Here is a 13,651-nt window from a genome sequence, read left to right on the forward strand (position 1 = left end):
TGCTGCATAAATCTCCACTCCCCGAGCAAAATCCAACAACATAACGCATGATCTGCTCACGCAGACCCGAGTCTCAGCCAGGGGAGCTGGAAGGGAACATCCATAGCAACTATCATTGGTATGCTGGAGCATCGAGTGCTTGAGTCAGCGATTTGAGACCAGGAAAACTCGACTAATGCGGACAAAGGAAATATTACTCCCTGCTGCCAGATAAACATCTGCACAGCAGATGCCACATCAGCTCCTAGGTGTGAAGGCATTTGCATGCGTGCAGCAAGGAGCAGAATTCATTTTGCTGGGGAAAAAGTAAAGGGTTTTCTTAGCCTTTTTTGGTTTTGGTAGAGAAATGCATGTTTGATTATCATGTATCAGCAATATATAGAATCATGGAGTATCCAGAGCTGGAAGGGACCCACAAGGATCACTGAGTCCAACTCCTGGCCCCGCATCACTGCTTTTAGGCCAAGAGAACTGTCTGTTGGGAACTGGGAAAAGCAAGAGTGAAATAAGGAGGAGTACAAACCCAGCTGAAGCTGGTTCATGTGTCAATCCACCTTATCCTTCCCAGGAGACAAAGACAGGTCTTCGGGGAACAGCCAAGGAGGTTTTTCTGCTCACTTTCCCCTAGATCAGGTTGCTCCAAGCCCCATCCAAACTGGCCTTGAAGGGCTGATTGTTCCCAGTTCTGGTGAGCCAAATAAAGCAAAAGCACCCTGGAAAGGGAAAACATCCCTTTGTTGGACCTCTGCACCTTATCAGCACCTTTCACCTCCTTCTGCTCCCAGCTGCTGCTACAGGTGATCATCGAGGGCCCTGACTAGGTGTCTTTATGCTTTTGCGCTAGAAATTCCTACAAATCAGGTCACCTTGAGGCAATGAGCAGGGAAAATCAACTGAGAGCCAAACTGGGTGGGAGAGCTGCTTCAGACGGAAAAATCAGTTGATTTTGACAATGGCATAACTGATAAAACATTAAAAAAACTCGACAAGAACCCCCCTAAACTGCACAGTAAACTTACCCTTCACGAAGAGCCGCAGGGTGGGCTCTGTGCACGGAGTGGAGGGAACGGGACAAGACTGCTAAGACGTGTTTCCCGGGAGAGGAATATACCAGAGGTCTGTTCTAACCTGGCCTCCTTCCAAAAGCCACTAGTACCTGGCAATTACCGTCATCAGCGTCCCTCAGCTCCCCACATTAGCGGCCAAGTACCCATTAAAGACAGATTGCTGGTGGGCTACAACTCGAGCCTTTGGTTTTGTAGCAAGACACCTTTCCCACAGCTGCTGCACCCCGGAGAAAATGGAATTGAGTGAGTTTATTGGTTTGAATAATCAATAATTAGCTGAGACCATTACAGAAAATTACAACCAACCAGAGAGCAACTAGAACAAACAGGTGGAATAACGAGCTTTTAATAGCATCATTATGGGATGGTACAAATATCCTCCACACGGTTAGACTCGGTGTCTGAGAGTCCTGCCAGGGAGATCCCACACATCAGAAGGGGCTCTCGATGGACAAGTGTGTATTTGGCATCTCATGAGCTCGTCCAGTTGCCATCACAGCAGAAACTGAGTTTGGGAAAAGACTTCTTTTCATTGCAGAATAGTTTTTCCCAAAAAAAAAAAAGGACAAAGCATCAGGTTCTTTCTTCCCATGTTGGATCTTTGAATCTTGATTCTTCGCATTCTCCAATCTAATTTGAAAAACAGTGAGAAAGGAGAAATATCAGAGCTGAGAATGTCTCATGCTTCACAGAACCAACCAAACACCCATAGCCTTGGAAAAAGGGTATTCAGCTTCACCAAGTTGCTTATTAACTTGCTTAACGTCAGAGTCCCACCATGTGGAATCTGCAGAAAGAAACCTGCATATGCAAAACATATGTGCACAAATGTCATGGCAATGGCTAATTAGAGTAAAAAAAGAGAGAGAAAAAAAAAGAAGCAGATTGTTAGAAAAATTAACGGCAGTGAAATAAGTACACAAATCAACACATATTGTCAAGGCTCAAAAGCAGAGATGGTTGAGGCTTGGAGCTGATGTGGGGTCTGCTCTGAGATGGATCTGAATTAAAAGCTGCAATATGCAGAAAAAATTAGAGATGTGTTTTTCAAAGGGAACATGTGACTGTTTCTCCAGCATTCTGTAGCCTACACTGTGTCTTCAGCAAGTTGGTCACCATGGCAACCTGAAATTTTTCAGTGAGACAATTTTCTTGGTAAAATTCGAGGGATAGATTTGGGTCAGAAAGGAATGTCCACACACGTGGAAGTGATGAAAGAGAGTGACCCTCTGAGAGCACCTGGGTCCTACCCAGCCCTGGAAAAGGAGGTGCAGGCCTAAGGACTAGGACCAGCCACTGCACTCACCACTGGGGACCAAGCGACAGGAGAAGACACAGGAACCAGTGGGAACATGGGAAATTCCAGCTCAGTTTAAGGAAAAAAACCTTCCCCCAAGAGTGCTGCTCTCTAGAGCCCAAAGAGGATCTACATCCCAGGGTATCCAAACCTGAGCCACACAGCCTCAGGAACCTGGCCTTGCTTCGAGGGGTCCTTCCCCACCTGCCTGATCCTTTGACAAGCTCGTTTCTAGTGCTTCCAAAATCCAGCCCTGAGCAACAGTTTGAGGGCAGCCAAGAGCCCTTTCTGCTCCTCCAGTGAGGGGAGTCCTGTTGGTTTCCTCCAGGAATTTGATTAAGGGGCTTGCGAAGCCTAAGGGATCATCCAAGCTCTGCATCCTCCAGAAGCAGGGACAATTTCCTCCACGCACCTGTGGGTCTAATCCTTCAAAACAGATCAAGAAGAGGTGGACAAAGGGCAAGACAAAAATTGCTGCTGCTCAGAGTAGCAACAGGAGATTGTCACAGCAATTCCCTTCTCTGCCAGAACAGCTCTGACCTCTGCCAGGAAAGGTCCTGCCTGGCTCCGTTTCAATCCCAGTCCTTTCCCTGCGAGCAGATGAAAGCTTGCTGTCCTCCCTGCCACAGCATATCACAGCTGCCAGGTGCCACCAAGGGCTCAGCCATCACAGGCAGGCTCTGTGGCAGGAGGAATGAAACAGCAGCCTGTCATTCCCCAAGCTCTCACTCCCAAAGCTCCCAAAGCTCCGACACGGAGCTCACGCGCTCTGCAACGGATCCCACTCGCCAGGGATTTTCCTTCCCTCTGGTGCTTCAGTATTTTTTTTTTCTTTCCCCAGAAAGCAATAAACTGCTTTATGAGAACTGTAGAAGGTGGGTGGGTGAATGAGAGAGGAAAAAAAACCCAGAGACACGGGGATATGAAACCGCAACTAAAATCAAGCAGCTCCTTAATGAGGACAGTGGGGATTAAAGCTCATTTTTCCATGCCCCAGGAGGGCTTTGCACCCTGCTCTGGTATTATATTAATAGAAGACAGATAAACAAGCATCCATTTCACTCTGAAGGTCAGATCCTGGATTTCTTGGTATGAAAAGAGGCCCAATGCTGCCAGTTACTCTTCCATTGAAAAAAACCACAACCAAACTCTAATATTCAAGGGTGCCAGTCTATTCAGTTCTGCATCTGCAAGGCTGTTAATCAGCTGCTAATAACCACCATATTCCTGCCAGCAGCAAGGTGTGCCAGGTAAGAGAGAGTAATTGTAAGGAAAATACAGCAAACTGGAGGAGGAAATCACAGCCTTGATGCTGGAGGGATTTGATTTTCTGCTAAAAAAATGCTTTCCTTGTGTGATTAACGAGTAAGAAGAATATCAGCATTCACCATATACATGCATATTGCAAAGGCAACTTGCTGCTTTATTTTCCTGTTCAAGGCCACGAAGCATTGCTGGTGAGATTCCAGATAAAAGCCACAGGTCAGGTTTCCCCCTGCGCAGAAAAACTTCCTTAGGCAGGTGGTTTTGGAACAGCAGAGCACTGGGACACATTTGCTTTCTGGGCTTCGAGGTGTTTGACGAGTTCGAGCTATTTTTAGGCTCCTCTTTGCAATTCAGAACCACAAACATCATTAAGCAGATTCCAGCTTAAGAGAACCCCAAATTCCTTGTCCTGTGCAGACTCAAAAAGCCTCTCATATTATTTGTATGCTAGACAGCATCTTTTCCAAGCACATTCCCCAGGAGTTCAGCAGCATCACTAACATGCCCTTTGGTGCTCCCACAGGCTCTGAACATCACTGATGACCTCAACCCTTGTTGCAGGTTGTCCACAGGTGATCAGCTCTTGCACCCAGGAGCAGCTTTCCCTCCTCCTGTCGCTCCCTCACGTGCCTTTTGTTGGAAAGACTGGCCCACAGCATGCAGTGGGAATTTTAGATCTCTCCAGTTCTGGAGATAGGCTAGGAAATAAATCCAGAAAATCTGATTAGGACCTGTCACTGAAATAAGCTCATTAATCATTGATGGGGTTTTTCATATGCAGTTTCTAACTCCTGCAGGCCCCAGCAGACCAGTGGGTCTGACAACTGCAGACTTGAAAAAGTTCTTTATGTAACAATGGCACTGATTTTCCCCCCCCTCTTGAATATTTAGCACACTCTAATAAACAAAAAGAGCTACAAAGCACCAGTGAGATGATTTAGCCCAGCTTGTTGCACAGAGTTCCAGGCACAGAATTACCCTGAAATAACTCCTCTAGCCAAAAAGATGAGAAGATCTGGTTCAGGAAACCTAAAATCCAGCATGAAAAACTCTGTCAGCCACTTGCCTGAGTAATTTTTGCAGCAGCCAGTTATCCATCCTGTTGTGTAAAAAAAAAGGAATCACATTTTATTTCTCACCTGAACTTGTCTAGCTTTGCCTGTCAGCACCAGGCTCTTTGAGGAAGAGATGAAAGTCTTCTATTATTAAATTGCTATTTCCCCAGCCTCCCCCAAAATATTCTCAGCTAAGCTAAGCCAGCTGAGCTGCTGCCATTTCAAAACTCCCATTTCCCGTGCCCCACCAAACACTGCCATCACAGTATGGCTTGTAACAATTCCAGCCAGGATCACACAGGTGCCAAAACCCAGGGAAAACAGGCGGGAATAACTTTTCCTGGCCTCAAACACATGAAATCATTTGGGGCTGTGTGGCTCCAAATTAAACCCGGGGATGAAACCCTCTCATTCTGGAAACAACTGAAACCAAGAAGACCTTTCTCCACACTTTACAGCTAAAAAGTCAAATTGATAAAAAGAAGAGAAAGAGGAAGCTTTGAGGGGTTTTGATATTCTCTCCCAATCTCATGGGGTATCTGCCTCTGAGATGTCCAGAATCCAGGAGGACACTGGGATGAAACACAGCTCCACAAATGACACTTGCAACCCATCTTCAAAAGCAAGCAGAAAGTATTAAATTTCGAGCTGCTCAGGATTTCAAGAACCATACATTTCTCCCCATTTATTTCACTTTCTCTTTCAAGAAGATTTCACAGATTGCTTTTGGCTTGGAGATTTCTTAGACATTAGATACAGGAACACAAAGCATTTGTGTTAAAGCTTAAGGGGCATAGCTCTTCTTGAGTGCCAAAGAATTAAAGATACCTGGCACTTCCCAAATGCAAAGGAAAATTAGGATTCCTACAGAAGACAGGAAGTGATTAAAACAGCCTATTGGCTTTAGTGGCTCGTGGATAAACTAAAATAGCACATGGATTTAATAAAATCATCTTTACAAACAGAGCGGAGTGCCTGGGTTTTCCTTTCATATCTTGTTTCCAGGAGAGCAGGGGGTTTGTCTCCTTCAGCACAGGGAGGTTTCCCACAGATATGCTGATGAGTAACATGTGTTAGGTTTTGGTGAGTCATCGGTGTTAAATTCAGTTTAAAACCGGCTCCAGTGCAGGAGGCTTGAGCTGAGCTCAGTTCTGGCTCTCTCCAGGGACAGACACCTGCTAATGATATGTACCCCAGTGAGTGCTTGAAGCCTTTTTAATCACAAAGACATAACACTACCTTCCTTTCCCAGCTGCTTTAAACCTGTTTAGCATGCCAAAGAACGAGCTCATTCTGTGTTGCCAAAACTCTTTCAAAGCACTCCCCTTTAGATTAAATCCCTACAATGGCAGGTAAAATATCAGCAGCAATTAGAGCTGCTCCCACACAGAGCCTTAGAAGCAGGTCAGCAAAGGTGGATTGTGTAGGATAGGCCTTGCCAGCTCCAATAAATCATGGGTGTCTTTCATTATCATTCCCATTAATTGGGCTCCAAACATCTCCTTCACAGATTATCTGCAACAAATGCTTTTCCTGGGCAAACAGCACTGTGGTTCTCCCAGATCCATTGCACCACAGTCAGTTTTTGTTTCATAAGCCACGTGTCGATGTTTTTTGGGATAAGGCCCAAAGAATCCATGAAACATCAGGCAGAAACACGTGTCTGCCAATAAAGAGACACAGAATCATTGAAGAATTGCTAAGGTTGGAAAAGATCATGAAGGCCCAGCATCACCACCTTGTTCACCACTAAACCATGCCCTCAGGTGCCACATCCACAGGTTTTTTGAACCCTTCCAGGATGGCGACTCCTCCAATGCCCTGGGCAGTCTGTTCCAAAGCTTTACAACCCTTTTGGTGAATTTTATTTCCCCTAACGTCCCATATAAACCTCCCCTGGCACAGCTTGAGGCCGTTCCCTCTCCTCCTGTCCCTTGTTCCCTGGGAGCAGAGCCCGACCCCCCCCCGGCTCCCCCCTCCTGTCAGGGGGTTGCAGAGCCAGAGGGTCCCCCCTGAGCCTCCTTTTCTCCAGGTTGAGCCCCCCCAGCTCCCTCAGTCCCTCCTGCTGCTCCAGCCCCTTCCCCAGCTCTGTTCCCTTCCCTGGATGTGCTCCAGCCCCTCAATGCCCTTAGAGTGAGGAAAATGAAGGCAAAAAGTCTTGAACCCTGTGTCAAACTCGCACTCAGCAGATTGATTTTCTTGCACCCTGTTTGCACTACTGAACCCCAGCACACTCGTGGGAGTATGTGGGATGGCCATATACACATATGGAACTCAAAAGAGAGTGATGGCCATAAGATCTGTAGCTGGGATGTCTTCTGAGCAGTGAAGGAACAAGAGCTCCTTCCTCCTGAGCAGTCACTTCCCCACCCTGCCCCAAAAACTGCAAACCGAGGGTGTATGAATGCTCCACTTGGAATTGTACTCACCCAAACCAGATTATTCCATCTTGTCAGAGCTGGGTCTGTGCCAATCCCCATGGCTGCCACCTCTTCCCCCCAAAGGCAAGGCTTCAGGAGCAAAGACATCTTCTAAAAAAGGACATGGAGACAGACATGAGCATTAGATGCTTTCAAACGTGTTCATTGTTGCCCAGAGCTGTGGCTGCCCAAGAAAGTGTCCAAGGCCAGGTTGGACAGGGCTTGGAGAAACCTGGGCTGGTGGAAGGTGTCCCTGCCCATGGCAGAGGGTGGAATCAGATGGGCTTTAAGATCCCTTCCAACCCAAACCACTCTGGGATTCTAAAATAAATAATATTCAGCATTCAGCACACAAGTCCTGGTTGTGAGAGCACAAATCTGGTAACCCAGATAATTTATAAACCTCAGCGTGGCCCTGCTTGGCAGCAAAATACCATCTTTGTATCCTCAACAGAGGAAAAACCAGCTGCCCACGACCTAAGCAAACTGCTGATCTTCCACACTGTCTTCTCCCTCAGCCAGATGACCTTGAGATGTTACAAAAGGCAAACACAGGCCAAAGCAGTCCATCATGGCAGGGCTGTCTTACCTTCCCTGCGAGCGCTGCCTCCCCGGCTGGGGGTCATTTTCGGCACATACATCATCTGTAAATTAAAGACATTTCTTTGAAAAGCTCATCTGTCAACAAGTCCACCTCTCCCTTTCCCCAGGCACTGGGTGATCACTAAAGTAATTCCAAACCTCATCATTAATACTGCTGAGAACAAGTATTGCTGATAGTCCTGCGAAGTAGTGGCGTTGCTAAGGAAGTTGGTGGTTGCAGGGAGGCTCTCAGATCCAAATCCTTCGTGCCTCAAACCTTACCTCACCTCCCTGCAGTGCACATACAGCCAGGAGAGCAGAGCCTGCAGAGCTCTTCCTCTGTTGCAGCCACAGGGGTAACCCCCTCCTGGACACATTTATCCAAAGTTGTCTTTTTAAAAGCCTTGTTTTATTGGTTTCTAACCAACTAACGAGATCCCACTGCTCATGATCACTTGCCTTGTTCAGCCTGAAGGAGACTGAGCTCAGCCCTCATCAGGGTCTGAGCAGCTCCAGTCTCTGCTCCGTGTGACCACTGACAGGACCTGAGGGAATGGCTGGAGCTGTGCCAGGAGAGATTTAGGCTGGATCTCAGGAAAAGGTTCTTCCCCCAGAGACTGGTTGGGCACTGACCAGGCTCCCCAGGGCAGTGGGCACAGCACCAAGGCTGCCAGAGCTCCAGAAATGTTTGGACAACGCCCTCAGGGACAGGGTGGGATTGTTGGGGTGTCCCATGCAGGGCCGGGAGTGGGACTTGGTGATCTTTGTGGGTTCCCTCCAGCTCAGGAGGGTGATCCCAGCCTCAGTCAATCACAATTCTTTCTCCCCAAATACCACCACAGCTACACTGACACCATCTCAGCCAGCCTGAGGTCCCTTGAGCCGAGTTACAGCCCTCGAGCAAGAGCTACAGTGCACTTGCTGCAGCCCTCTGCAGAGGGAAACACTTTCCTTTTCAAGTGCAATAATTCCCTTTGGCATTTATTCCTTATTAACATTGCAGGAAATACATTCCCCAGCAGGACTAGTGGCAGCAGCACTGAATTTTAAGTGATGGTTAAGGAAGACTTGCAGAAAGATGTCTGCTTGTAAAAGCAAGTGTTTGTGCTGAGTGCCCTATTAAACAACAGTTATGTCAACCCACAGAGGACTGACTGAACATCCAATGCTGTGTTCCACATTTCAGGGTTTCACATGCAGCCTTTCTGCTCTGCAAATCAAGACTTCCTGTGGTGCACCCACTAGCTAGCTCTGAATAGAGATTTTGAGGGAAAAAAAATAAATGACAAGCTAATTTGGCAATTCGAGCCAAGTGAAGGTGACACAGAATCCTATTTGTTTACAAGGCAGTTGGAGAGGGACTTTTCACAAGGGTTTGTGATGTTCACAAGGGCTTGTAGTGACAGGACAAGGGAGAATGGCTTCCCACTGCCTGAGGGCAGGGTTAGATGGGATATTGGGAAGGAATTCTTTCCTGGGAGGGTGGGGAGGCCCTGGCACAGGTTGCCCAGAGAAGCTGTGGCTGCCCCATCCCGGGAAGTGACCAAAGCCATGTTGGAGGGGCTTGGAGCAACCTGGGTTAATGGGAGATGTCCCTGCCCATGGCAGGGGGTGGCACTGGATGAGCTTTCAGATCCCTTCCAACTCAAACCACTTTGTGATTCTATGATTCAAATTATTAATTTAGTCCCTTACACTTTACAAAATTAAAAGCTTTCCGCGTGCTTCCTTGAGAAACTTTGTTCCCTCAAGCACAACACCCAGTGCAGAGCTGTGTTCAAAGTGCAGGCACCCAGGTTCAGGTGTCAGTTCACGGATAAAGTGGACACTGGCATGATTTGAAAACAGCCAGCAGGAATTCCCAGGTTTGGTCAGCATTTCATCACACCCTAAAAATCAAACAAGAGCTCAAAGAGGGAACACACAGATCTCAGCAGAGCAAACGTCCTTCAGTTGTGCTGTGATGACGTGCTCAGCTGAGAGCTGGGTTTGGTGTCGGAGCCAGAGCCATCAGGATTTGTTTCTGTCCAAGACATGCTAATCACTGTTCTCCAGGCACATACTCAAGGAAGGAAGTGTTGGAGCTGGTGGGTGTGCCAGGCTGCTGCAGAGATTCACACATTTAGCAGGGTCAAACCCCTCAGCTGATGGAAAGGGACGCAGCTGGATTTCAAACCACAGTCAGTTTTCTGATGAAGACCTCCAGTTTTGGAGCTGCAGTTCACACACAGACACCTGACTTCTCTTTAAAAGAGGATAAGAAGACTTTTCTCTCCCCCAGGCAGCCAAAAGCAGTTTTCCCTTTCCTTACCTCCTCGCTGCTCAGCGACTCAGAGCTGAACGTGCCGCGATGGCACCGCACGATGACACTGGAAATCTGCTCACCGGAGACCTCCACAACACTCCTGCAGGAAGCAGTTGGCTGTAACAGAGTGGAACAGAGCAAATCTCAGAGGGCAAACCTCCAGCATATGAGAGTTTCCTTGGGGGTGGGAACCTGTAGAAGGAGTTAGAAAACAAACTCCAAGAGAAAGAAACTCAAGCAAGATTATACAGGACTACTCCACAACTACTTGTTGGCTGTACAAAGCCTTGAGCCTGCTCGAGGTAGGAGAAAACCTCCACATCCTTTTCACTGCCCTGGCATCACCAAGCACAACAAACAGGGGCAGTGCAGGGCTATGCCAATGGCAGCTCCAGCTCTGAAAGGTAAATTACCTTTGTTTAAAGAAGTCGCCTCTGCAATTTGACAGAAGCTCCAGCAAAACCTGCACTCAAGTTTGGAAAACACACCCTCACACCATCTTTCACACTGGTGTCTGTTTAGGATCCAGTTGTAGCAGCCAACTCTTGTGTTTTTAAGGAAAACAAAGCAATAACCATCAGTTCTGTGTGGTGCTATCTACACACACACACCAGCTGCTTAGCTCATGAGTAGAGGTGCTCAAAGGGACTCCATTCCTCTCTTTTTGGGGTAAACTGCCTCCTGCAGGTGTAACACTACTCATAAGCTGAGAGGAAAGCCTTTGCACCTTGCTGACTGCCTTTCCAGGTCCCTGCTCTTCCCTAAAGACTGTGCCCAGGAAGGACAAGTATGTTTGGCAGCCATTCCTAGAGGGAAAAGGGGTGAGTTCAGCTTGGAGCAGCATAAAGGCAGAGATAATCTCTGTGGAATTCTGACCCACAGGGACTCAAGAGCTGCTCCACATGCTTTGGAAGATCTGTGCCACCAGTTAGGATACCAGCCCTCAGAAACTCGCAATGGGAGCCGTGATTTGGCCAAAATAACTGTGCACAAAGAAGACCAGACTCAAAGGAGACATATTTCCACCAAAGCTGGTGATTTGAGAATCAAGACCAGAGCGAGAACTGCATCAAGAACCTGTTTATTTGAGGCTGAGAGTTGAAGAGCTGAAAGCCATCAGCACAGAGAGGGAATCTGTACTGCATGGGAAGAGAAAGCTTTACCTGGTGCCCAGATGCATGACAGGCTCAAGCAGGTCAAACATCAGCTCTTCCACCACCTTATCTTAGAGAAGAAGCCATTCCTTGTGGGATTTGGCCCCAGAACACACAGACACTTTTCCTACATGCTGCTCCAAGACACAAATCCTATTTTCAGCTCACTGACCAGGCAAAAGACTTTCCCAGCACTGACCCTTCCCACCTAACACCCACTCCATGCCGTGGGTTGCATCTGTTCAGGCTTTCAGAAAGCCAGTCATTCCTCATTTTTCAGCACCAGTAGCATTCCCAACACATCCTGAGAGCATCCTGCAGGGAGGGGAGGGCTCCCATTCCTACCAGAGGCACTTACCACATAAGGCCCAGTTTTGAAGTCACAGGTGAAGGGATCTCTCCCCGAAGCCTTCAAGCACTTGGTCTCACGGATGCTGAACTGCAGCTCTAGTCTGTAGGCATCACTGTTCCACATGTCAACCTGGTAAAAGGAAGGCCAGCACAACATTTAATTAGTGCTTGTCACTCTTCTGTGCCCACTGCATGGCAACCTCGCTTTGTTTTGTCAAGCAGAAGATGACACGAGGGCATTGGGCATCAGTGCCCAATTTAGAGAGGGTTGCTGCGTGTGAGAAAGGCTTGTTTTATTGGTAACAGCAACATAGGATAGTTTTCCACGGAGATTTCACTTGAAACACCACTCATTGGGGTTGAATCCCACTTGAATCTCACCCCACTTGAGTCTTCCAGTCATTGCTGGATCCTGACACTGCTCAGAGTTGGGGGACCTAAACTGTCAAAGGCAGATGAACACAGCATTACCCCTGCATGTTACCCCTTCTTTTGTGAGAACCAGGGTGCCAAAAGCTCTGTTTCGGATATAACGACTTCTGGGAGGTCTATTGGAAACACCTGGCTTGGAAAGTAAATCCCAGGAGGGCAAGCAAGTGATTTAATGAAGCTTATAGAGGCACTCCATGTCAGCTCAGGTGCCCCAGTGGGCAGCATGCACACACCACCAAAAGATTTAGAGAGCCTGACTGCTTTTTGTTATTTTTTTTCTCCTTCTCACAGTCTAATCAATGTTTTAGCTCAGATGAGAGACTAAAAAGAAAGCAACCTCCCCCCTCAAAAAACCCCAACTAACAACAAATCAGCATTGCTTTCAAATATTTGTTTGTTTTTTCTCCAGACTATATAAATTCAAAAGTCATTTTGTCATTCATTCTTGCAGAAGACTTGATACATGCCACCTACAGGAACAGTTCTGAGGGTGTTCAGGAGCATGGACGTGCTAACTTTGAATTAAGAAGCCTAAACTCCTTAACTCTAGGTATCCAATGCAATTCTTAGCACCACAAATTAAAACAGATAGAGGTTTCCTGCCTGCATTTAGACTGCAGCAGATTTAAACCACAATTGGTGGTTTAGACAGGTGACAAATACAGATTGGAGAAAGAACGTGGGGTGGCATTTAATCAGCTGAGACCTTGAGATGAACCAGGTTGCTTGATGCCCAAAGCAAAGCAGTTAGCTGGAGGTATTTAAAACCAGCACTTTTGAACAAAATCCTACAAAGGTTTCTGTTCCAAGGGCGAAAAACCTGAACTCCTGAAGTATTTTTAATCACAAACCAACATACAAAGGATTTTTGTGATCTTAAAGCCATGATTCCAGATAATGCCCCAAGCCCACCCTCTTCCAAGCAGTGAATACCAATTAAATCTGGGTTTCCAGAGCTGGGTGGAAAAGGGTTTTGCATCCAAGCAAGGCAAGTTTCAGGTAAAGGATCCCCGTTGTCTGTGCACTTACTCCCGTGACATGGCTCCTGACAACACCATACAGGTTCCTCCCCCAGGACTGGGAATTGATCCGGGCAATGGAAGCATTGAGAGCCTCTTCCACGACAGGGAGTTCATAGTCATAGGCTGGAAACCCTGAGAGGGAAGCACAGCTCCATTAGGAGTTCATTGTGGACTTGTATTTTCTCCCCAGAACCACCTTAAGGAAGAGGACGTGGCTCCAACTTACCAGAGCATGAGAAAACGCACAGTGTGAGGAGAAAAATTAGGACCCTCATGATGTGTCTCTCAAAATTCTCCAGTCTTTTCCCTTTCTAAGCAAGGATTTCCAGTGCATATTCCTCTGTCTTTATATAAATGAAGCCTTGATCCCACGCCTGACCTCCCCATGCATTGCACTTTAAACAGAATTGATCCCAGGATAAATATTTGCTGTCAGCTTTTCTCCCTTTAGCAGTAGCTCTCTGATAAGGGATGGGCTGCAGTGCCTTTTCCCCAGGGCTGAATTCCCAACAGGAGAATTCAGGGAGCACTGAATTCCCAATATCTCCATAGTCAAAGATAGAATATGGTTATTCTGTTCACTTTTAACCATTAGTTTTCCACGGGGTGAGACAACTCTTTCCCTAGCACTGGACCCAGCATCTTCATCGGGTTGGACATCAGGAGGAATTTCTCCATGGAAAGGGTGGTCAGGCCTTGG

General features: G+C 47.2%; 1 protein-coding gene across 4 annotated transcripts; it reads right to left on the reverse strand.

The window, feature by feature from the left end:
* Nucleotides 1-1,296: 1,296 nt before the first annotated feature.
* SPP2 (secreted phosphoprotein 2) lies at nucleotides 1,297-13,316 on the reverse strand. 4 transcript variants are annotated; one of them, XM_027703194.1, is made up of 8 exons: nucleotides 13,178-13,316; nucleotides 12,959-13,083; nucleotides 11,505-11,627; nucleotides 9,999-10,109; nucleotides 7,695-7,749; nucleotides 7,115-7,216; nucleotides 4,697-4,729; nucleotides 1,302-1,697 (listed from the first exon to the last, which is right to left on the reverse strand). In XM_027703194.1, exons 1-6 carry the CDS (start codon nucleotides 13,224-13,226, stop codon nucleotides 7,125-7,127), a joined length of 555 nt encoding a protein of 184 aa, XP_027558995.1. In that variant the 5' UTR covers nucleotides 13,227-13,316; the 3' UTR covers nucleotides 1,302-1,697; nucleotides 4,697-4,729; nucleotides 7,115-7,124. The 4 variants fall into 4 exon arrangements, with proteins under 4 accessions (XP_027558998.1, XP_027558995.1, XP_027558996.1 ...); XM_027703197.1 differs by lacking the exon at nucleotides 4,697-4,729 and having other exon boundaries at nucleotides 1,297-1,697; nucleotides 13,178-13,250; XM_027703195.1 differs by lacking the exon at nucleotides 4,697-4,729 and having other exon boundaries at nucleotides 1,302-1,592.
* Between the last annotated feature and the right edge of the window lie 335 nt (nucleotides 13,317-13,651).

Source organism: Neopelma chrysocephalum, unplaced genomic scaffold (genome assembly GCF_003984885.1).
Source record: "Neopelma chrysocephalum unplaced genomic scaffold, ASM398488v2 Primary Assembly neopelma1_210, whole genome shotgun sequence".
In the NCBI taxonomy this organism is placed as follows: domain Eukaryota; kingdom Metazoa; phylum Chordata; class Aves; order Passeriformes; family Pipridae; genus Neopelma; species Neopelma chrysocephalum.